We start from the raw sequence: 26259 nt of genomic DNA on the forward strand, positions 1-26259 counted from the left end.
GTTTTCTCCGGGTCAGTTTTTATTCCTTCTGCTCCAACCACATGTCCTAAGTATCTAAGTTCTGACTGGCAAAACGTGCATTTCTCGAAGTTCAGCTGTAATCTGGCTTCTTTCAGTCTTCGGAAAACTTCATGTAGGTGATTTAAATGCTCTTGGAGCGTTTTAGATATTACTACGATATCATCCAAGTAGGCAAACGCGAATTCCATATCGGGAGGTATTACCTTATCCAGTAGGCGTTGGAAAGTGGCTCCTGCGGAATGCAGTCCGAATGGGGTGGTTTTGAACTGAAAATGGCCTTTTCCGGTTACGCTGAATGCTGTCACTGGGCGGCTTGTTTCTTCTAGGGGTATTTGAAAATATCCCTGTTTCAAATCGAGGGTCGATATAAAATTTGCTTCCTTAAGTCTATCCAGAATTTCCGATATTCTGGGTAACTGATATGCGTCCTTATCTGATAGTTCGTTGAATTTTCTAAAGTCAATGCAAAATCTGTACGAGTTATCCTTTTTCCTAACTAGTACAATCGGTGAACTCCAACCACTTGTGGAGGGTTCGATGGTTCCTTCTTTTAACATCTTGTCCACTTCTTGGTTGATGATCTGTAGCATTGCGGGATTGTGCCGCCTATAAGGCTGCTTGACTGGATCGCACTTTTTCTTCAATTTTATTTCGTGTCTTATTAAGTTCGTGGGTCCTGTTATGTTCTCAAACTCCCTTAGTTCTTTTCTTAGGAACCTTTCTAACTCCGTATTTTGAATGGAGTCTTTTAAAGTGTTACATGTCTCTTCTTGATGTTGTATGTATTGTTTGGTCGTATGTTTATCGAATTTAAGTTCGATAGAATGGTTCCTGAGGAATTCCACTCCTAGTAGGGCATCTTCCGTCAACCCTGGCATTACTATGAATGTTTGTTGGGTTTTTAACTTATCGATCTCGCATTCAATTGTCAACTTCTGGTTAAGCTCCATTGACGCTCCATTTGCTAGTCTTGTTCTCCCGCTGTAGCTATCTAGAGAGTCCTTGTATATCTGAGCTATTCTATCCCCGACGTAATTTTTAGTAGTTCCTGTGTCGATGAGCGCTCTGTATGTTCTTTGTCCTATTTTTAGTGATGCGAACAGTCGAATGTCATTGCTTGCTGGCTGGGTAACGGCGAAAACGAATGGAGTCGAATCTTGTTTTACAGACTGGGACGACTCCTTGTTTTTCCAGTCTGTAATTCGTTTCCCTGACGCCTGAAACAGCAGTCGCTGCTGTAAACCCCTTCTCTGCCGCAACGCGAACAAAACTTTTTCCATGGGTTTTTGCAGTTTTTACGGCTGTGACCTGGCATCTTGCATCTAAAGCATGCCGTTTTTGCATCGTACTCCGCTTGGTCCGTGCGTCTCCAGTTTCCACGGCAAATCTGATTTGCTCGGGTCTTTTCGTCTTCTAGAGCTTCGTATTCTTGGGCTAAATCCTGTAATTCGGTTAAGTTTCCGAAATCCCGGCGGCGAGCATAAAGCTTATATTCTGGTAACAAATTTTTGTATATCCTTTCAAGTTCTTGGTTTTTAGAAAAAGATCCTTCTCGTCTGATTAATGTTTGAATCTCCGTGATATATCTATCTACTGGTTCGTTCTGTCTCTGTTTTCTGTTTCGGATTTCCTCTTCTAGTTGTAGCAAATATCCCCTGGGATAGAAAGCTTTTTTATAATCTTCGCTGAAATCTGTCCATGACTTCCAATTTTTGTTATTGTTTCTGTACCATAACAAAGCGTGGTCTCCTAATAATTCTGGTAATGCTCTTAGTAGATCTTGTTTATCGATCTCGTAGGCCAAGCTTAATTCGTCTATCCTCTCTAAGAATTCTATTGCATCCGAATGTTTCTTGTCGAAGTGTGTGTTCCACTTTCGTACTTGATTTAGCAATTCTGGTTGCCCCATTTGTTTCGTTATTGTTAATTCCTGTAATTGTCTTCGGATGCCCGAAATTTCCTGGGTCAGTGTGTCGGATTCTGTTCCCTTAGACGTTTTTTCTTTTGGGGTTGTTCCTGTAGCTTCCTCGCGATTTTTAAAATAGGTTCTGAGTCGTGCTCTCAATTCGTCGACGGTTCCCTTGGGATCTAAGCCGCATTTTTCGGCCTCGCTCTGCAATTCCTCTTTGCAAAGTCGATTTATCCACGACGTACCTGTTACTGAGTCTGTGTCTTTATCTGTCGGCATGTTATTAATTTTTGCTCGGGCGCCAGTTTGTGATGGGTAGCTCTTTCGGGGCGACAGACTCAGTAAAACACAGGTTTGAAATAAAAATAAATCTATTAAGTGTATATTTACAATAAATAAAAACTAAAAAAGGAATTCTACGTTGTATACTTATAAAACAAAATAAAATGAATTCTACGTTTCCGTCTGGGTCCCGCGATGAATGAATTCCCCGGCAAACGTCTATAAAAGAAAAGAAACTAATTATTACTAATGAAGAAATGAAATAGCAGACCCACGGTAATGTTCAATACACAAATACCGATGGGTTCCGCTTGGCTAAGGACAGAGTACGATCCTCAATACGGAAATCTCTCTGTCCGGCTTGGCTCTGTGCAGATCCACGGTAATGTTCAATACACAGTACCGATGGGTTCCGCTTGGTTAAGGATAGAGTATGATCCTCAATACGGAACTGTCTCTGTCCAGAATGGCTCGCAGGTTCACTACACCGGCGAGTCAGGGAGCCTAGAGCGCTAGCTACAAGACTCTCTAATTCCGCTATTCACACGCCTTAAATAGCCGTTCTGATTCCCACTTCGCCGTCACGTTGTAGAAGTGGATGCGCAAATATTGACACTCCCACGGTTCGAACTGTTAAACGATCAGAGCATCGTTACAAGTCTTCGTAATACCAAAGTGTCCACCTGATGCACCGTCATGTAACTGACGCAATACTTCTGACACTTTACTAGCTTAGATTCTGTACCGTCATCGTTCTCAAAGGTTCTATAAAGATCATCTTTTAGCACTAGGCAATTCCATTGGCTCCAGTAACACTTGACTTCAGGACTACATGCACTAATGTCTTGCCAATAAGACCTTTCACTTCGACGCATCCAATCCAATACTCTTTTTATACATGGATCACCTGCTTGAGCGTCTTGTAGCTATTGTGGCTGCCATTGATCATTAATGATGACTGCCTCCATTAATCTTTCAAATTATGGCCGGGGTTCCTATCGATAATGCGGTTTTTTCACGATCAGCTGGCTCCATGTCTACTTGCCAATATCTACTTTTCAGATCGAGTGTGGAGAACCAACGAGAACCAGAAAGTGTACTTATCCAAAGTATCGTCTATTCGGGGCAAAGGATAACTATCTTTTTTAGTTACCGCATTGAGCTGTCGGTAGTCACGTGTTGAACCATCTTTCTTCTTTACTAGCACTACTGGTGATGTCCATGGACTGTTTGATGGTTTAATTACCCCTTGTTTGTTCATATCTTTGATGATGTCTTCGGCTTCATCTCTTTTCGCAAATGGAAGTCGTCTAGGTTGTTGTCTGGTTGGCTGAGCGTCGCCGGTATTAATTTTATGCTTTACTATGCTTGTTTTGCCCTTATCATTCTTATCAATGGCAAAAACATCTTGAAATTCTACCAGCATAGACTTCACTTTTAGTTCGTTCATCATCAAGATCTTGGCACGTTTTAATCACCATCTCAACAAGCTCCTTTGGATACTTAGATTTCGATGGTTTCTCATTAGTATTCGTAGAACAAATCGAAGCCACGGGAACACACTGTCCGATCAAAGTTCTTTTACTTAACTTAATAGCAGTTCCCTTTAAGTTCATAACTCGTACAGGAACGCTTATGCGTTCCTGTAAGAGTTATGAACTTAAATTACAGGCACCAAAGCTTTTGCCGTTAGGAACTCAGCATTGTTCACATCTTCGACTATCCTTAAACTTCCCTCTCGGCAGTAACCATCAGGTCTGGTCATCAAAATTTTCTCACTATTACCGGGTATTGTTACGTTACAAGTAGTTTTTAAGCTGATAACATCTTCTTTGTCTTCATGAAACGGTACCACTGATCTAGAGAACTCCATCTTTGACATTCAATACAGCTCCAACTTTCCTTAGTAAATCCATCCCTAATATGAACTCTCGGAGATCTCTGCAATTAATACTCTATGTTTCACTGTGGTCTAGTCAATGGATACTGACATATTAGCCTCGCCATATGTATTAATTATCTCACCAGTTGCTGTTCTAAGCTTTACTTTTGCAGGCAATAATTTAAGATGTCCTCGTACAACTTCTGGACGTGCAATAGTTCTTGTTGCACCTATATCTACCAAAAACGATCTACATATATTATTGATACGACCCTCGATGTACAAGCTATAAATTCCACCGGAGGACGTAATGTTAACAGTTACTATGGGGGCTGTGTTTCTCGAGGTCGGCAGTTGCCACTTGGTGTCGACCCGTTCTAGTTTTCCGACTGTTGTATAATTTTCTTGCAATTACGGCGAATGTGACCTAAATTTCATGACTAGCTGTTTCATGTTCCAAGGCAATAGCAAGCGCTTCATCTAGAACTTTCGGTCTTGCTAGTCGTAAAGCTTTCTGTAATTCACTTTCTTTTAACCCATTGACGAAGGTATCTACAGCGATTTCTTCCAAAATGTTGTCTGGTACCTCCGGATAAGCCAACCGCACTATACGAGCAACATCTGCTTCAAACTCGAGTGAACAAGGTCTGGTAACATTTTTCTTGACCCTTGGGAATCGATCTTAGGATATCCGCAGCATCACCTCGTAAAGCAGCAGTCAAGGAAACAGCTTTTTCTTGTTCTGTCCAATGATTGGCTGTCGCAATAGCTTCAAATTGTCTAAGGTATATGGACCAAGAAGACTTTCCATCAAATGGTGGCAATTTGAATCTCATATTATGTGTCGTTTCGTCTCTATGTGATTCTTCTTTCACTACCGGATCTAAGGCTATTGTATTAACTGGTGGTAGCACTTTTGTATTAGTTATCATGCTCTCTAACTGTTTAATCTTTCCTTTTACTTTATCGAATGTTTTAGAAACTTCTTCAAATTTCTCATTGTTCTTTTTAGAAGTTTCTTCCATCATTTGAGAAACATTTTCAAATTTCTCGTCGAGTCTTCTAGAAACATTTTTAAGTTTCTCGTCGTTTTGTCTACCTACTTCTTTAATAATTTGAGACATTTCATCAAATCTTTTGGAAACGTTCTCAAATTTATCATCATTTTTTTTTTTAGAAGATTCTTCTATCATTTGAGAGACATTTTCAAATTTCTCGTCGAATCTTCTAGACACATTTTCGAATTTATTATCATTTTTTCTGGAACTTTCTTCGATCTTCATTAAAACTGCTTATTCTGCTGATTGAAATTGGAATGTCTCTGGGTCATCTCCATTCTTGTTAAGAACATTCTTCAGTCGTTCTTGGAGGATCGTCTTGGACCCGCTGCAATCTTCATCGCGATCTTCTAGTTGCTCACGCAACTGTTTTACTGAGAGTTGTACTAGCAGCATCTTTGTTCTACGCGGATGTTCCCGACGAACAATACTTTTCAACAGTTCAAAAGTCTTTTTTAAAAGTCACTGCTGAATTTATTTTCAAATCTCACACCGGACACCAACTGTAGCGAGATTAAATAAAACGAGCGGTTCGAATTTATATAAATATATTTATTTATAAGTTTACAGTTCGGTACTCTCTTATCAACTAAACTAAACTCATAAGATCGTTACATATATATACTAAAGTTACTATGTTCGAGAACATTCTGGCGTAGTCCCACCTCTAATTCGCCTACCTGACCTGTTGTTCTTTCTCTCACTCGATACATCGCGACTGTTCTTGATGCCTTTTTCAAAATGTAACCGTTACATGAGCCATGCCGAAAGCATGTTCGTAACAGTATCAACAGCCAAATTTTGCACCTCCGCGATGGCAGCAACCAATGAGACAATTCTATCCGCATAATCAGTTTCAGCAACCACATCGGCAATAAAACTTTGATCAATTTAGACAAAATTCAAAACCTCCAGCATTCAGGACCCAGAAGCAGTTTTCGAGAGGACCCACCAGAAGCAATTGGAACGTAATTGAACTTCATTCATTTCCCGACAAGAAGGAGCTACCCTACATCCAAATTTCTAAGCCTTCTTTACGACTTTTAATCGATACAAGAGCCACAAAGTCATTTCTTAATCCAGAAATAGCTTCTTCATATTTTCCAAGTTACATAAAACATGAACCCTTTGTCGTCACATCAATTTTTCAAAACTATTCAAAAAAATATTGTGCCGAAATTCCTTTGTTTTCAGAATTTAGTTCTGACGGCAAAATGAAATTTTATCTCTTTAAGTTTCACAAAACTTTTGGTGGTCTTATTGGCCTCGACAATCTAAAACTCTTCGAAGCCCAATTAAACTTCCCCAATTCGCTTCTAGTTACAAAAGATTCTACAATCCCCATTAAATATTACGAAACAAATAAAACACAGTTTTATTCCATTCATTTGGAAGCAAATTCTATTAGCCAAGTCAAAATTCCTGTCAAAGAAGAAAAAGGAACCATCATTATTCCAACCCAAAAAGTGTAAGGCGTCGTAGTACGAGAAGCCCTTACTAACGCCGAGAACCACCTCGCCTGGACCGAAATTGCCAACTTCACGTCAGACCCCATTCATCTTTCTCTTATGGAACCACTCGAAAGCATGAAAATAGACATTCAAGATTTCCATACATATTCCATGGAAACAATCTCCGGACCAGACTACAGACAAGATATCGATGACTTAATTAACACCGAACATCTTAACGAAGAAGAAGAGGAATAAGTTCGCCACCTATGCCGAAAATTCTCCGATATATTTATTAGAAATAAAACCGAATTCAGAAAAAATTGAAGCAATAGAAAAATATTCAATACCGAGAACAGCAAAAGAAATAAGAGAATTTCTTGGAATACTGGGATATTACAGGAAGTTTATTCGAGACTTCGCAAAAATCGCAAAATGTCTAACAAGATGATTAAAAAAGATGCAAAGATCGAACATACACCCGAATTCGTAGAATGCTTTGAAACGCGCAGGAAATTATTAATGAATGAGCCGTTATTGCAATATCCAGATTTTTCCAAACTGTTTAACCTCACAACAGATGCCAGCAACTTCGCTATCGGAGCAGTACTTTCCCAAGGACCAGTTGGCAGTGATAAACCAATTGCCTTTCCTTCCAGGGCACTAAATGAAACCGAAACCAAGTACTCCACAATAGAAAAGGAAATGTTAGCAATGGTGTGGAGAACTAAGTATTTCCGACCCTACCTATTTGGAAGAAAATTTAAAATAGTTTCAGACCACCGTCCCTTGCAATATCTATTTTCCCTAAAGGAACCCAACTCCAAACTAGTACGTTGGAGATTAAAATTAGAAGAATTTGACTACGAAGTAAATTAATATAAAAAAGGCAAAGCTAATACAAATGCGGACGCACTGTCTCGAATCGATATACACACAAAGGAAACTAAGGACATCGATTCACAAATTAAGGAAGTATTTGATGATTTAGTAGATATGGAAGACGATGGATGGTCAACGACTAATATTCCAGATGCAGATCGAATAATCGACGAGATTGTAGAAGAAAAAGCAACAGAATTAATTCCAGAAAATATCCCAGAAGACACTGTTGAAAATGAAGATCAAAACATGGACGAAGACGGAAATGAAACAATACATACAGCAGTAGAAAACCCAATTCTTGGTATACCTATTTCGGAAAAACCACTTAACTTATACAATAACCAAATTATAGTCAAAATCGTCAACTACAATCCACGACCTCCAGCAATTATACAAACCTTTCCGAATAAAAGACGTTATCATATCCAGCTATCGAAAGATCAGTTAAGAGCTGATATCATAAAAATTTTTAAGGAACACCTCAACCCGAAAAAGAAGAATGCAATTTTATTTGAAGCAGAAGAAGAAATTTTTGTAGAAATTTGCGATATTATCAGGGAAACTTACAGGGAAAGAAATTATAAAAAACTATCATCAAGGAAAAACAAACCATAGAGGAATAGCTGAAACAGAAAGTCAAATAAGAAAACGATATTACTGGCCTAATATGAAAAAGGACATAGAAGACATCATAAACTTTTGCGATATATGTCAAGAAAATAAATACGACAGACTTCCTCCCAAAACCAAAATGTATGGTTACATCAACTCCCACTAAACCACTGGAAATAGTTCACATTGATTTATTCCTGGCTAATGGACAGAAGTTTCTAACCATAATAGACGCATTTTCGAAGTATGGACAAGCCTACCCAATAAATGGAGGAAATGCAATCAATGTACTCAACGCACTATTGATTTTTTTAACACATCATGAGCTCCCAACAATGATAGTAGCCGATAATGGTACGGAATTTAAAAATGGAGTAATACAAGAATTTGTAGACTCTCATAAAATCTCAATCCACTGTACGATACCAGAGAATCCGCAATCCAACGGGATAATTGAGAGATTGCATTCTACATTAATCGAACATCTTCGAATCCTAAGGAACACCAAAGCAAAGTTCTCGATAAAAGAACAAATGCTATACGCTATAATTGGGTACAATAATTCCATACATTCAGCAACGAAGTTAAGACCCATTGACATATTAAACGGACATATCGACGCAAAAGATCCCTTTGACATTGACATACAGAAAGTAATACTGATTATATCCAAAATCATAGAGAGATAACAAAGGAATTACAAGATAATACAAGGAAGTGAACCAGCATATACAAGAGAATAAAAATAAAGTCATCGAAAATAGAAACAAATCGAGACAAGACCCTATTACGTATAAACCAAGCACAAATCTATACACCAAACCAAATCTATACACGAAAAACAGTTACCAGAAATAAATTACTTCCGCGATATTCAGCAAAACATATAAAAAGGAATAACGAAGTGACTGTAAACACATCAAAAGCTACAGTTCACAAGAAAAACATAAAACATCAACCTAAATCAAAAACTAATTCTGAACCTTCCCCACAGGATCACCCTGACGATGGGAGAGGAAGTGAAGATCAAGGGCCTGAAAGACAACCCAGGAATAATTTCCCTCAACCTGGGACAAGCAAAGATTCATACTAGTACACACGATTTTATACATTTTTTCAAACTACTAGTAATAAAGGAAGAATTGGACAGAATTGAAACCCAGTACGATGCAGTGACCACAGCAATTCGAAATGGACTTAGCTATCCGTATTTTAGCAGTTTACAAAATTTCGACCAAGCTCTTAGATACCAATTAAAATCAGCTCAAGAAAAATTCTCAACAATTTACCCCTATAACAGAACAGGAAGAGGGCTAAAACACTCTCCATAACAGTGTGATCAAGAAAGACGAAATAAAATGGATCATCAATAAAATGCTAGAACACCATAAGGCAGACCAGCTTGTGTACATCCAAGACGAAGACATCCTAAAGTACTACGACATCATCAAAGTAGATGCCTATTATTCAAACCGTACTATTATATTTATCCTTCAATTTCATGTCCTACATCCTAATTCCTTTACTTATTATCATTTATTTCTTATACCTACCGCAAGTTCTACTACAATCATTCCTCCTGAGCCATATCTCCTCATAAACGAAAAATCCTTTCAATATTTGGAAGAACCATGTGCCCGAATCGACGCAAGATATCTTTGCCAAAAGGAAACAATACTAGAAGCAACAAAAACTGACGACTGTATCAAACAAATCCTGCAGTTGAGCACCCAAGAAGCTTCTTGCCAATACACTCCCGTCCAAACTCGAGATGTCATCAGATACCCACTATATAGAAATATTCTCCGAATCAACCAAAATTACAACTCGATATTCTACAACAATTTTGGGCCTAAAAGGAACTTATCTCATCAATCTTCCGTCCAAATGTGAATTCAAAACCCCAATCCAGAGTTACATAAATTCAAGGACAACCATCCTAGAGGAACCGCTAATGAGGAGAGGAACATCTAGTGACAATTAACCCGAAATTATAAAACCATAGCCAACTCAACAGTTCTGTTCGTCCCCCACAAAACTTCTTCAGGGGATGGAGTAGTTACAGTACAATGACCGCTACCATCCAGTGAATTCTACCACGTGGATTCAACACGGGGCTACCGCTTGAACATTCTGAACTGAATTGCGACGTATGGGACAGCAAGATCAGCAATTATAAAATTATAAAAACACCATGTAAAAATCAATATATTTCAGTCTAATTTAATTTATTGTTGTTGTTACTAAAATCTTTGTAAGTCGAAAATAAAAGTTTTAATTGTGAGTTCAGTTTTTAAAAAAGTGTTTTTCCCAAGAACATTCATAATTCGCAGGACGTGACATTTGACGTGAAATGTCACGTGAAATGATGTGGCATTCCACGCAGGACGTGACATTTGACGTGAAATGTCACGTGACATTTATGTGACAGTCGACACATAACGCGATATTCGACGCAGAACGCGACATTCGACGCAGGACGAGACATTTATGTGACAGTCGACGCAGGACATGTGCTTTAAAGTTGACATTTATGAGATATTTCACGCAAAGCATGAGCATGAGCAGTATTAGTATGAATCCCATCGAGTACATACATAGGGTAATGGAATTTCAGATTAAAGTTAATCAGATAAATAGAGATATAAATCATATGAGGAATTAAAACAAATTAATAGACAATTCGATAGAGTACATATTGAGGACACAACGTGGAAGCCTGAAAAGTTGAATCTACAGCATCAGCAAGGTCTTTACACCTTCGAAAACTACCATAAGCTACATATCCGTTAAAATGTATTCAGCCTACACCATGGATAGCAACAACACCAGCGGAAATATGAAATGTGAAATAGACAAATAGTCTTTGCAATGTCTTATGTAATATTAACATCTGTATTTATCTTAATTTCAAAAATTATTGTTGAAATTGTAAAGAGAAAATTTGAATCTTCATGTAATATAAGACTTGGTCAGTAAATAAGGTGTTTGAATAAAAAACAAAAAAAATCTCTAACATATTTATTAATACATAAAAATTACAAAGGCATTATTGTATAAGAAAATCAGTGACGTAGTTAATCCACATTTCTTTCGGTACATGAAAATAGTATAACAGCATGGCAGAGATTCGCAGCAGGACCAACGTTTCCAGTAGCCCGAGGCGTCATCAATAATAAGGAGAAAAACTACAAAAATGTGACATTCCTTGTTTAAAAATGCTGCCTTCTGTTCTCCTAGAACATAGATGGAATCTGCTGCATACAAAAACTTGGTTTCTAGTATTTCATTTATTTTGGACAATTCTACTTCTCCAGCAGAGTGTCGAATACCAAGTAGTTTTTTCTCCACGTAGATGCAGTCTTCTTATCCTCATTACTTAGCGCAGTGAATGGTTTCTGTGACAAAAGATGTAATGACTTCGTTTATAATATATTTCAATGGAAAGTTCTTTAGGAACAAACCACCCGTCCACAACGAATCCCTGAATGTCTACGAATGTTATTCTCATGATGACTGCTCGTGTACTACTGACACTTTATGCATCTAATTTAGACTTACAATTTCGGTGAGAGGGAAGTATAATAAATAAGCTTCACTTATGGTATCGTATGGTACATTTATTTAAAACACTACTGTACACTCTTACAAAGTTACTTATCTTAAATGTAATAGTACTTAGTTGACGTTGTGCTAATACGTGGTATATCGACTTGCCATCTTGACGTTAATTTAGTTTAATTACTATTTAAATGGGAATAAGCCACAATTAAAGGTTAAAATACGTTTATTGACGTTTCAATTTCCACTTCGGAAATCGTTCTCAAAATACAAACATTAGTAAATTAAACAAATTTTGTTTTTTGTTACTTAGTGAAAAATTCTTCTAATAATTTAATTTTATCTGACTCATCTATATTGACAATTCAGACATACATTATACATTTTAAAGTAGACGACTTTAAAATGATATTGCCAATATCGTTTATAAATAAGGAATTTTCAACAATCCATCAAATAGAACAAAACAACTTAGAACGAGATCCTACAGCATATACAAGGAATAATACGAGGAAAATAACAATACCTTACATAAAAGGATTATCGGAAAAGCCTTAAAAGGATAGGAAATAAATTCAACATTTCAACAGAGTTCAAAACAACAAACACGTTGAGATCTATTTTGTCCAAAACCAAACCTAACAATGAACAAGAAAGGACAAGGAATTGCATTTATAAAATACCTTGTGAATGCGATCAGTTTTATTTAGGTGAAACATCAAGGCCATTAAATGTTAGAATAAGTGAACATCAATCCCATATTAAAAATAGAGAATTTGATAGATCTCAAATATGTAAACACGCATGGGATAATGAACATAGGGTTCAATGGAATGATTCAAATATAGTCCTAAAAGAAACGGATGGTAAAAAAAGAAAAATCAAAGAAGCGGCTCTAATTATGCTAAATGAGACCAATTGTGTCGCGAATTCCTCGGCAGAATGTAGTAGGATCTGGTTACCCATATTGAAAGAGGAAGTTATTAAAAGGAAAATACCAGTATTGGTAAGTCAGTAACATATAGAGAATGCATCATTTATGTTTTTTAAATAACAAACATATAAAATCGGAATTTGATGTTTATTGAAGGTAAACTAAATGCACGATCAAATACTTACCATGTCGGGATAGTATTATGAGGTTTTTTCCTGGTTTTTCCCTCATAATTTACTATGGAATCACTAACAGGAGAATTTTACTGTCATCATGGCATTTATTTGTCTTTTTAAAGACGAATTACATGTTATGATCTTTTCTGACGGATATTCTCAAGTTAAAGTTGATTTCATGTAATCGAATGAACTATCTTATAAGTAAAGTCGTCCCAGGAACGCAACTCAACAATATTGGCAATAGTTGTTTACGTTAAAATGTATAATGTATGTCTGAATTGTCAATATAGATGAGTAAGATAAAATTAAATTATTAGAAGAATTTTTCACTAAGTAACAAAAAACAAAATTTGTTTAATTTACTAATGTTTGTATTTTGAGAACGATTTCCGAAGTGGAAATTGAAAAGTCAATAAACGTATTTTAACCTTTAATTGTGGCTTATTCCCATTTAAATAGTAATTAATTTAAAATGCCACAAGAAAATAGCTTCAGAACAATGTTAATTTAGTTCTGATCTATGAGATAATAATCGTTGTCTCTTTTATAATAGTCCTTGCTATATCAGCAGTCATTAATTAGTGGGTCAAGTTTGTTTTATCAACCTACCACAATATTACGGTCGCGATTCACAATTCTGCTGACTTACACATTCTAATCGAGGCTATTTTTTGTGAATGTCCTCGATTCGAATTATTAAACATATTTTATATAAACAAATGCGAAGTGTGTTATACGTTCTTTTTAACTTATTCTTTTTATGAATTGTAATATTTTAGGGATAATACCACACCATCCCCCTTACGGAAAAAATTTCTCTCTTGCAACTGTCTCATTCCTCTCTCTCTTTCCCTTCGGAAGAAGACATATTTTTAACCTCAAATAAGTATTGTTTATTTATGCTACCGTATACATATTTATACAAATTTTGGTATATATTTCCTTATATTCAGTAAAAATTTTTTTTTAATTTTTTTTTAAATTTATTAACCTAACCTAACCTAACATCAGCATATTAAAGATTACCCTCATTGTTCCCTTGTAATATGCTATCTAGTATCCTTCATTATGCCTTATATTGGCTTAATATTTTACCTACGTTTTTTTACCTTACGTTAAATCATTTAGATTATATTACATAATTAACCCCTATTATGTGCACATAATATTTACATATTTTACATAATAAATCAAAATTACAATAAAATCTTATATTAATTCTTGGTACCAAGTAATAGTTCTGTTTTCACTTTTCGTATACACGATTAACCACTTTGACATTTCACAATAAAGTTTTGCCGTTTTATCCATTTATTCATTTATCCATATTTCTTTTGTTTAACTACTATACAGTCTAACATTTTCTTTTGTTATACACATTTTAAATATATATTGTACGAACTTTAAAGTATATTTACACATTATATTCACTTAAATATATTTTTATATATTATCTGCATTCAAAAGTACATTTATATATTACGAGTATATTCATTGACTTTATATAATTATAACTCTTCTTGACCTGCTTATCTTGTACTATATTATGTATTGATTTTATTATGTTTATCTTGTACTATACAAATTTTTATACCTTTTCCTTAAAAAAAATTATTTATTTTTAATCTTTTTGTATTTCATTAAGAATTGGCTGATTCTTTTTTTCCATCTCTTCTTATTCTCATTTTTCATTATTATCATTTTCTTTATAATCTTCTGCACTCACATTTGTTAGCCAAAATCTCAACAAGTCCCCTAATGCTATTCCTGAAGCATAAATCCTTAAAATAAATTTGTTTTTCTTCGATAAATCGGGTAATTCCATATTGGGGGATTATTAGATATATCTTGGGCTTATTAAATGCTTCTTGACATTCAGTAGTCCATTAAACTTTACTTTCTTCCTAGATAATCTGTTACGTGGCGCGGCTATTTTCGCAAACTTGCTTTTTCTTACATTCTGAGGTGTAAGATACTGTTTATTCGCATGTCCTAAGGGTTCCTCTTCTAGAAAACATGAACATATTTCTGTTCATCGATTTTTCTTCTCTATCAAAAAAACAAATTCCATACTTGTTAGTTCTTCTTGCATCGTATATAAAATTTTAAATATACGGATCATAATAATAAAATAATTAACCTGTTCAGTTATATTGTACTCATTTCATATTTTATGGACATGCTTACTACGTACATTCCAACTATATCAAATATCATCTAGACTATTAAATTAATGTCATTATGTAATGATTATATTAAGTACGAATACTGTGTTTGCTGTTGTGATAAAATATTATGGGTACGGTTTTTTTTTTGTTTGGTTTCTCGTCTCTTTTGCTTTGTACATATGCGTCTTTTCGCAAATAAAAAACATCTGCATATTTTGCACTTTTTTCTTCAAATATTGATGGTTTTCACTGTGCTTAATAGTCGTTCGACTCTTTTTTACTCTTTGCCTTGTTTCTTCCATATAAAATATATAAAAATTTTTCCTGGTTTTGTATCTTCGAAATAAAACTTCTAATTTATATTTCTCGATTATTTACATTTATGATTCCTATAGATAACATACCCTTAATCGGTTTATCCATTGATCCTTCTGTAAATTCCTTTGCAACTTCTTGTTTCTATATTACTGTAACTGTTTCTTCTGTTTTTCAGTTCGATCTCGAAATTAATTTCGTCAAATATGTAATAATATTGACATATACTTTTCAAAATAATCTGTTGATCATTTTTCGCCTTTGTGCGTACTTAATTTACTCAATATCTTTTCTTCTCTTGCATATAAATACAATAATCGTAGGGAATCGTCTTTCATTGTGACAAACTTCTTTTTAAATAATTTTCCATTTACTTCATTAAAAAAAAATCATAATTCCAAATTCGTTCCGCAATTTTAATCCATTCTGTAGTTACTGTATAATAGAAAAAAGAATAGATGCCTTTGATATGTATATATTCAGACGAATGTTGAGGATTCCTTGGCTACAAAGAGTTGCTAATGTTGAGGTACTTCGTCGCATGTGTAAACAAAAAGAATTACTAAGAATAATCAAAGAGAGGAAAATGCAATACTTAAGTCATGTGTTGAGAGGCGAAAGATATGAATTACTTCAAGTTATACTGGAAGGAAAAGTAGAGATCTTTCGCGCAGCAGTTTCCAAAACTACAATTGCCATTTGGATCGCCAACCTTCGAAAGGAGACGACGCAATGAGAAGAAGAAGAGTTACTCTAATTGATGGATTCGACCGTTACTTGATGGAAATTCATTTTATGTAACAATAAAACACTGAAAACTTTGTTTTCAAACTTCCACAAAATTTATTTTAAATTCTTATCACTATAGCTGTTTCGGCCGATTGCCTTTCTCAAGTGAGAGAAAGGCAAATTGCCTTGAGAAAGGCAATCAGCCGAAACAGCTGTAGTGATAAGAATTTAAAATAAATTTTGTGGAAGTTTGAAAACAAAGAGTTACTGTATTGTCGTGCTGGAGCCGCAGGACTCTTAGAGGGTTGGGATTCAAGTACCACCCTAGCTTATCCCCTTAGCAGCCTCTTGATTGACGTAGTTTTCAACCATTAAGGTCGAACCATATGTAGTTTGCCTACATTCCCGTCAAAAAAATCTACTTCTGGCACTGTATTCGTATTCGCATGCGGTGCGAAATATGCTCTCGCTGTGCCTCTATTTCTGTGGCATCTCACCTGTGTCCATTGATTATTCTTTCTTCTTCGTTGTGATTGCCAATCTCTCTGTTTCTATAAAATCTATTACGATATATTCTCGTATCATGTCTTTCATATTCACTTATATTTCCATCATTTTTGTTCCTATATTCTTTTCTTCCTTCGAATTTATTTTTATAATATCCATATTTTGCATTCTTACCTTCTTTTCTCATATCAAAATCGTATTTGTTCCTGTAATTTAACACTCTTCCTTGTGTGCTATCTTCTGTCTCGTCGATCGATAAAAATGTGTACATTACCTCTTGTGGGGTTGTAAAGTTGCCTGCCTCTAATATTAGCTTGGTTTTATCTGTGCCTGCATTATGTTTCATTGTAGCCACTACTGCCTCTGTTGTGTATTTCTTAGCCAAATCTCCTGGCATTCCCTTTGCTATGTACGCCACTTTTAGTTGTTCGGCTAGTTCCTCAACCTCAGATGCATAGACATCTGCATCTTTATGTCCTTGTCTTTTCTTCGCCAATTTAGCTATTATTGTCTTCGGATTGTCGCCTCTCAGTTCTCTCTTTTGTGTCGCCACTATGTTTGTGTTTTAGTGTCGCCACTATTCTTGGGATTGTACCCTCTGTAGTTATAAGGTTTCTGGCCTTATTGGTTAATCTTGTCTTTATTAATGTTATCGCTGTTTCCTCGTGTCCTATCGCTATTTTCTCAAGAAGTTCTAATGCATCTAAAAATGACAGCTTTCATCAAACTCGCTGGGTAACAACTTGCTTGCGATATTTAAAAATTCGTTGATTGTAAGAGCCATATTTATTTCTTGCTCTGTGTCGCTATGTTATTCCTTCTTTATAGGTTGTTGTTTCTTTCTCACAGGTAAAGAAACTGGCTTAAAATCTTCTACATTTTGAGTATATTCTTCATCCGAAATTTTCATAATGTTATTATCGTTTAAAACTTTTCTATCTCCAGTGAGTCCTTGTATTTCCAAGATATATCGTTTAAAACTTTTCTATCTCCAGTGAGTCCTTGTATTTCCAATGATTCGGCCGTTTCAATGAATATACGTGGTACGTGAATACGTGGTATATCGACTTTCCATCTGCTTGACGTTAATTTAGTTCTGATCTATGAGATAATAATCGTTGTCTCTTTTATAATAGTCCTTGCTATTATCAGCAGTCATTTATTAGTGGGTCAACTTTGTTTTATCAACCTACGACAACAATACGGTCGCGATTCACAATTCTGTGGACTTATACATTCTAATCGAGGCTATTTTTTATGAATGTCCTCGATTCGAATTATTAAACATATTTTATATAAACAAATGTGAAGTGTGTTACACGTTCCTTTTAACTTATTCTTTTTATGAATTGTAATATTTTAGGGATAATACCACAGAAGTACTCCATTACGCAGTCGTGAATTATAATGCAATAGGCCTTGGTATTGTCGGGAGAACCATTATTTGCTTCAATATAAATTTTTACGCCAACATTGGATGCTTTCACGCTTTCTTCTTGTTTCGAACAATCGATGACGAACAACGCATGACTTGCGAAACCTGAGAAATCGAGTAGAGGTCGCTTTTGTTGGGAATATATGTAGCTAGAGTAAAATTCGGTATAGTTAAAATAGACCTCATTGTAGTCAGTTTTGCTAAAATCCAACTGAATTCTCTCGTTTGGCCAATATTCTCCATTTAAAGATAATCTGATACATACTTTAGATATTGATATTGTCAAAGTAAATCGGATTGGCTTCGCTTCTGTCACATTTATTAATTTTAAAGAAAACAATGACACAACGTGATCTTTCCACTGCATTGCTAGTTTTTACAGCCCATACTTCACGCCTAGCGCCTTTGATAAGTGCTGGTAATTCATGCAATTCCCACTTTCTAAACGGAATAACTATAGGTTGATCTTGTTGAATGAATTTCATAAGTTCCAATTTAATATTGTTACGAACATGCATTCAGCGTGGCCTGTGTAACGGTTCCATCTCAACGCAAAGCGACTAGAAAATTCCAAGGATATCGAGTGCGAGAGAGAATAACCGGTCACGTAGGCGAATTAGAGGTGGGAATGTTCTAGAACATAGTAACTATGGTTATGGAACATTTATAAGGGTATATATACGTAACGTTGTTAGGAGTGAGTTGGAGTTGATAAGTGAATGGGAAATGGGATTACTTGCTTTTAGGTTCACTGAAGATGGACTGATTAGTCCGAAAATGTTTTGAACTTGATCCTTTTGGATTTGTAAACTCAATTTTTAATTAAATATACCAATTACAACAGAAGTGTTTAACTTCGATGTTCAATTTTTTTAACTATAAGTATGGTATACAGCCAACTCCTGGGGATTATCCTTTTTTAATTTTAAGTATTCACTTCTGTCGGCACTCGTCTACACATGTTTTTTAAAGATATATACACACATTTGTTATTTTTAAGATTTAATATTTTTAATTTTTAAGATTCTTACAGATTTAATATAATATCTAATAAACGTAATATTCTTCTTTTTTTATGTAGACATGACTCTGTCTGTTTTTCAATGTGCCTCCAGTAACAGTCTCTCGCAGTCTTTACTACTATGTTTATTTCTTACACAGTCTACGTCGTATATCTGTACTTCTAGTTCTGTTCCATAATGTCTTATAATCAATATTTTTAAGTGTTTTCATATCTGATATTTCTAACATCGTTCAACGTTCATCGTTTAACGTAGTATTGATTAATATTAAACTTATACAAAAAAAAAACAGTAGAAGAATCGAACCCAGGTTATCCATGTTCGAAAGCAAAGACAATACCACGTCGCTATCTCTCTCTGTTACATCAAACAAGTTAAGTTATACTTAAGTTGTTACCCCTCTTGTATTTGGAGATTGTTTAGTAGTGGAAAGGTAACGTGGTCGAAAAAACCCGCCCATTAGAAAGAGATGCAAGGACTACTTGCATCTTTTTGTTCTTTCGCACTGGGGAACGGTTTTACATTTCAATGCGCAGTCTAGGTATTATATGTCTAAGGGCGCAACATATTAAGAACATTTAAATAAATTGTTTCAATATTGTTATTATTTGATATATTGAATTTAAAAATGAATGAGTATAAAAATATCAAATTCTGGAAACTACTTCAGGTATGCTTCGAGTGCACTCAGCTACAATCAAGTAGTTTTCCACTTGAAGAAACATAAATGGAACATTTTACATTTTGAACCAGTTGACAAAATTTTGACATATAAATATAATTTCAATAAAAAATCACAACCGTAATTTAAATATAATCTTATTGTTTTCTTTAAGTTTAATCCTAGTAAGAAGCAGAAAATTTTACCTGAATTTAGGCTCATTAATATCGCTATTTCCAAGAAAACCTGGATCAATATCTATAAGAACTTCTCTGTATCCTTTATTTGTTCGGACGAATTTGTGAATAGGTAAAGCATCAAAAAATTCATGGGCTATTAAAAGAGTAAAGCACTTTGGTATATCATATAAGTTCTTGTACCAATTAACAGAAATACCTTCATGTGTGATACCTGCATTTAAAAAGTTATTAATAATGATTCAACTAAGGTTCTGATACTGTGGTAACACAGAAATCGGACCACCCATTATAAATTATTTTATTTTAATAAAATTTGGTATACAGGCTTAACTTGGTTCTTCTTATATCTTTTTGCCCTCTCATGCATTTAATTTAGATTCCGATAATTCTTTTACCAATTTTTTCTATGCATTTTTATTTTTGGTCATCGTCCTTTAACATTTCCCTAGTTTTCCCTGTATTCCTCCCATTCTATTAATATTAATATCTTATCCTGTCGTTTCCATTTTCCATTTCGATTGCGTTGATCTTTTTTCTGAATTGTCCAGTTTTCGCTTACGTATGTTATTATTGGCACTGTTATTGTTGTAGAACACCGGGGGATTATATCTTCTCCTCCTGAAGTGTTGCTCACTGCCTGTTGGGGCAATACCTTCGATCTGGTTCTAATTATAATAATTAATTAAAATGTTACCTTAAGTTAGCGATCACACTTCTCGGATTACACTTTAAAAAACACTTACAACTTAAAAAACTTTATTTTGCTTTAGTTAAACATTTTGTGGTGAAAAAATGAGCGAATTATTTTTAATTAATCAAATATGACAGTGACAATGACGAGAGGAGTGAACTATTTAGGTCTATTTTGAAGCCTATTATGATAATCGCGGGTCCAAACCTTCCACATATGCTGCTGAATTCTTGTGCATTTATTCCACAAAGACAATTTATTTTCTTGAATATTAGAGAGATCTAATTCAGGATAAGACATTACGTTAGATCCAATAAGGAAGTGTCCGGGAGTAAGAAAGGAAAAATCGGACGGGTCATCTGAGAGCGCACAGATAGGGCGTGAATTGAGCACTGCTTCAATCTGCGAAAGTACAGTGGATAGTTCTTCGAAAGTAAAATTGGAGTTACCCATCATTCTTACGAGATGATATTTGAAGCTCTTTATGGCAGCTTCAAAAATACCACCGTGGTGTGGTGAGCGTGGAGGGATAAACTTCCATTGAATTTGACATGAAGTAGCGAAAGAGCGAATAGATTCAGAGGTATCACCTTTGAGAAGCAACTCATAAAGTTCTTTCAATTGATTTTTCGCACCTAGAAAGTTGGTGCCATTATCGCTGAAAATGATACTCGGATTACCCCTTCGGGCGATAAATCTTTTCAGAGTCAATAAGAACGCTTCAGTAGAAAGACTGGAAATTAATTCCACATGCACGGCGCGAGTAGCTAAACATACAAACACTGCCATATAGGCCTTAGTAAGCGGAGCTCTCTTGAGTTTAGAGGTCTTGATTGGAAATGGACCACCAAAATCAACTCCAACGTTTATAAATGGACGTGCAATTTGAACTCTTTCCCTCGGGAGATTAGCCATGATTTGGGAAGCGACTTGTGCGTTAAAACGGTAACAAGTGAGACAATTTTCTATTATACGTTTGATTTGTCGAAGACCATCAAGAGGCCAGAATTTCAATCTAACATTGGACAGTGTATTTTGAGGGCCAGAATGTAGAAGTCTTCGATGTTCTCGGGTAAGTAATAAATTGACAATATGTGATTTTGAAGGCAACAGTAGAGGAAATTTCTGATCATAAGAAACATCTGAAAGGAGAAGACGACCGCCTACTCGTATCATTTGAGACGAATCTAGAAAGGGATTCAATTTACGAATAGACTTATCGTTAAGCTGACGATTATCCATTAAAAATTGGATTTTCGAACTGAAGAAATGAGACTGGGTCAATTTGATGATCATTAACTCAGAACTAGAGAGTTCATGTGGAGTGAGAGGACCTGTACGTCTATGAGACTTAGCTCTTACATTGTGAATAAAACGAAGGCAGTATGCAAAAGCTCTCTGAAGTCGAGTGAAAGATGAAAATTTGCAGAGGGCATCATACACTTGTGAATCTGGTTTTCTGATCAGATGAGTAACCCTTTTGAGTTCAGGCAGTTCATCAACATTAATACTCGAAGTACCATTATATACAAAGAGGTTGAAATCAAAGTGTGGATCTGACAAAAATTGAGGACCATTAAACCAAAGATCACAATCAAGCAACTGCAAGGGTGTAGCACCACGAGATAATATATCCGCAGGGTTGTCTTTCGATCGTACATGTCTCCATGTATGGTTGGAGGTGAGTTCTTGAATTTGAGTTACTCTATTGGCTACAAAGGTAGACCAACGAGAAGGGTGTGAACTAATCCACGCGAGGACGATTTCGGAATCTGTCCATAAATTGACAGAATTTATCTGAGATTGGGATGGAATCAAGACAGAAAGAATTTTCGTAACAAGATTGGAGAGTAATAATACTCCTAGAAGTTCTAATTGAGGAAGAGTCACAACTTTTACAGGACTAACACGACTCGTTAAGGAGATTAGATTGCAAGAGATAAAGCCATTTTCATGCGATGTTCTTAAATAAACGCAAGCACCATACGCGCTAAGACTTGCATCCGAAAACCCATGTATTTGAGTACTTGTTACATTGCTAGAATTTTGCAGCAACCTAGGAATCTTGTGATTGGAGAGGTGAGGAAGTGTTTGTAAAAATAGATTCCATTCTGTAAGCAAATTTGGACTGAGGTGGTCATCCCAATTCGACCTTTCTAACCAAATCTTTCTCATAATTAATTTAGCAGATACCACTACAGGGTTAATCAATCCGATAGGGTCATAAATAGAAGCAATTAAAGAGAGAACTTCTCTTTTTCTATAGGTATCCTTAACGGTAACCTTTGGCACAAGAACTGAAAAATGATCGGAGTGAGAATTCCAACATAGGCCGAGAATATTGTTCGTGTGATTTTCAGGATTGATTACATAACTAGCTTCATTAGAGATATGAGAAATACCTGCGAGAAATTCAGATGAGTTTGCACACCATTTATGAAGCGAGAAACAAGCGAGGTTTAAACATTCGGTTAATTGACGATGAATTTCGAAGAGTGTTTCGAAATCGTTACAGCCATACAGCACATCATCGATATAACAGAAATTTAAAAGAGCATCACTAGCCAATGGAAATTTGTCGGAATTTTTTTGAGCTAATTCCTTAAGACATCTAGTGCTGAGAAAACCGGAGTTATTTAATCCATAAGTAACAGTTTCGAGTTGAAGACATTTCAAATCCTCTTGAGGTGAATCACGCCATAAGATGTTCAACAGAAATACCTGTTCGGGATTTACTCGAATTTGTCTGTACATATGACGTAGATCTGCTACAATACAGTATTTAAATAATCTAAAATTTATCAAAATATCGAATAATTCGCGTTGTACCGTATAACCAGGAAGCATTATGTCATTAAGACTTAGATTTGAGGTAGTTTTCATACTGCCATCAAAGACAACACGCAACTTATTTGTTACGCTATCCTTTAAAACGTAATGGTGAGGAATAAAGTATTTTAAATCAGAGTGAATATTTCAAGTGGAGAGAGGCACATATCTGCAATGTCCAAGTGCAATATATTCATAAATAAATTGTTTATACTGTGCGTATAATTGATCTGACTTGATCAGTTTCTGTTCGAGGTTTAGGAATCGCTTCTTTGCGAGGAAAAACGATTCGCCCAATTTTTTATATTCGTTGGGAGATTTGAAAGGGAGATCTACTTGGAATCTACCAGATGATAATATTTTAAGTGACGATTTAAAAATGTCTTCGGCCTGTTGCTCCGAAGGAGTTAGGATTTTTGGAGTACAAGTAGAAGACGAGATTTCTTCTATTTCCCAAAACGACCGTACGAGTGAATCGGTATTTTGAGTGTGAACGAACAAGGATACTTCATTTCGAGGTTGAGTATTTTCTTGAATGTTAAGTATGGAATATGAGTCAATTGACCCAGAGGATTGAGGTACATTTCCACCTACAAGATATCCGAGATGAGTATTTGTTAAGGTAGGAAGATTAGGGCCTAATTTTATTAACCCGTAAGTAAGTAAGTCGAAATAAACATCTGCTCCAAGCAGCAGTTGAACTTCGGCAGGAGTACAAAATTCTGGATCAGCTAGGTGAATGTTTGGTGGAATTTTGAGAGCATTAAAATCCAATGTAATTTGAGGGTGCTTACAAGTGATGATTGGGAGAATCGCACAAGAGAGTGTAAAATGTTTTGTGGGATTAACATTTCAGAAAATATTTAAATCCACCATTTTATTCGACGTCGAACAGATTTCGGATATCCCAGAAATTTGAAGACTTTTTGTGTAAGGAATACATTTCAAGCGACTTGCTAATTCCTCAGTGATAAACGAAAGCTGACTAGCTGAGTCTGTAAGGCAGCGAACCTTAACGGGATTATTATGAGAATCATAAATTGTAACACATGCTGTTTGAGTAGAACCTCCTTTTTGCCTGAGAGTGTAGAGAGAGATGATGCTCGGTAGACATCATTAGACTGAGATTGATTTGTTATTCGTGGGATTGCAGGAGAACTTGAAGTTTCGCTTTGAGTATTGGGATCACGAGATACATTAGAGTGAGTACGAGAATTTGGAGTATCATGCACATTGTGAGACTGGCGAGTATTTTGAGAATTATGATTTTCTTGTGAGTCTTGAGAGTGACGAGTGTTTTGGAAGTGAGTGTTTCTAGTGGGTAGACTACGAGAATCTTGATTTGTTCTTGAAATGAAACAAGAACTATTTGAGTTATGAGTAGAAGCGTTAGAGAAGTGGAGCAATATGTGATGTCTCCTGTTACATTTAGCGTAATTTGACGCAGAGGTACATGAGCTTGCTGAATGACCACTAGCCAAGCAGTTGAGACACGCTTTCTTTGCCTTGACCGTTTGAAAACGCTCATTTTCAGACATATTTAAGAATTCCCGGCAAGTGTATATTTTATGGGAGTTATTTTGACATAAGAAACATTTAAAATATTGATTATTACTACTATACTGCAAATTATTGCTAACTGTGTTAAGAGAAGTAAAACGAGAAGGTTGTTTTTGTTTCGGAGAATGAGAATACTCAGGAACAAGATTTTCGAGAATTTTGCATTTTCTTTCAATAAATTCAAGGAACTCCATTAAACTTGGGAGTTTGTTTATATTACGCTCTGTTTCAAATGATCTTTTAGTATTATAGTCTAATTTTTGAGTAAAGAGATTGATGAGAATTAAATCAGTGAGTTGATTCGAGATGTTGAGGTTTTCTAAGGCAGCGAGATGGCTTTTAATTTGAGTTAAGAAATCCCTTAGAGCATGTGCATTGGGTTTTGTAATGAGTGGAGCATTTAATAAACTGTTCAAATGACTGTTTACTATTAAATATTTATTTTCAAATCTATCGCATAAATTTTGTATTGCAATTTCAAAATTGGAATCAATTATTTCTAGATTGTCAATTAACTTTAACGGTTCATTCCTTAACACTTGATTTGAGATAAATAAGTTTTTGAGCATTAGATAACTGTTTATCATTTGTTATTAATTTGGTGAAAACATCAAAAAAGCTGGGCCATTCTGAGATTTCGCCCGAGAAAAAAGGTATTTTTAATTCTGGCAACTTTACATTTTGAATTGTGCTAACAGATGGAGTTACATTTGTTACAATAGGTTGAGTTTGAACTGGTTTTGCAGATAATTGCGTGATTTTCTCGTACAAATATGAATCTAAATTATAATACTGTACTTCAACTATGTCCCTATCTGAACAATATTTATCAAAATCTTCTAATTCAAGTTCCTTTTGTAGGTTGAGATACTCACGATAAGTTTCATTTAATACATTTTTGCGTGCAATATATTGACCGCAATCTAAAACTACATTTTGGTTTTTTGAGACAAATGTTTGAATTCTAGCAATACAAGCTTTAGTATGCCCTCTCAATTTTATAATTTTTGCAACATCAGTCATTTTGAACGTGAGAAAAAATAATACACATTTTAAATATAACAAGAGATACTTAGTATCATTAACTAAATAATATTACCATAAAAATCTAGTTATAATCACTGCAAATCTAAAATCTAAAAATAAAATGACATGCGACGATGCAAAAAACAATTCGTAAAAGTTACAATAAATGATCAAACCGCACATTAAGTCCAACCGCGACCACACATAAACTCCTTATCCCTTGCAAGTGTCGATGTCGATATACCGGCCTCTCGACGCTAATAGAACAACCTTGGATCCTGGAACCGTCAAAACTCCAATGTGTGTATATGAGAGACTAAAAACTATGTCTTTTCTTTGCGA

General features: G+C 35.3%; 1 protein-coding gene across 3 annotated transcripts in view; it reads right to left on the minus strand.

The window, feature by feature from the left end:
- Nucleotides 1–26259, minus strand: part of LOC140441400 (protein arginine methyltransferase NDUFAF7 homolog, mitochondrial) — a 378831-nt gene that overhangs the window by 270186 nt on the left and 82386 nt on the right. For all 3 annotated transcript variants that reach the window (XM_072532114.1, XM_072532116.1, XM_072532115.1), the window contains exon 3: nucleotides 19818–20022. In XM_072532114.1, the coding sequence (XP_072388215.1) occupies nucleotides 19818–20022 (205 nt within the window). The remainder of the gene's footprint in view (nucleotides 1–19817; nucleotides 20023–26259) is intronic.

The sequence above is a fragment of the Diabrotica undecimpunctata genome, chromosome 5 (assembly GCF_040954645.1).
Source record: "Diabrotica undecimpunctata isolate CICGRU chromosome 5, icDiaUnde3, whole genome shotgun sequence".
Lineage (NCBI taxonomy): Eukaryota > Metazoa > Arthropoda > Insecta > Coleoptera > Chrysomelidae > Diabrotica > Diabrotica undecimpunctata.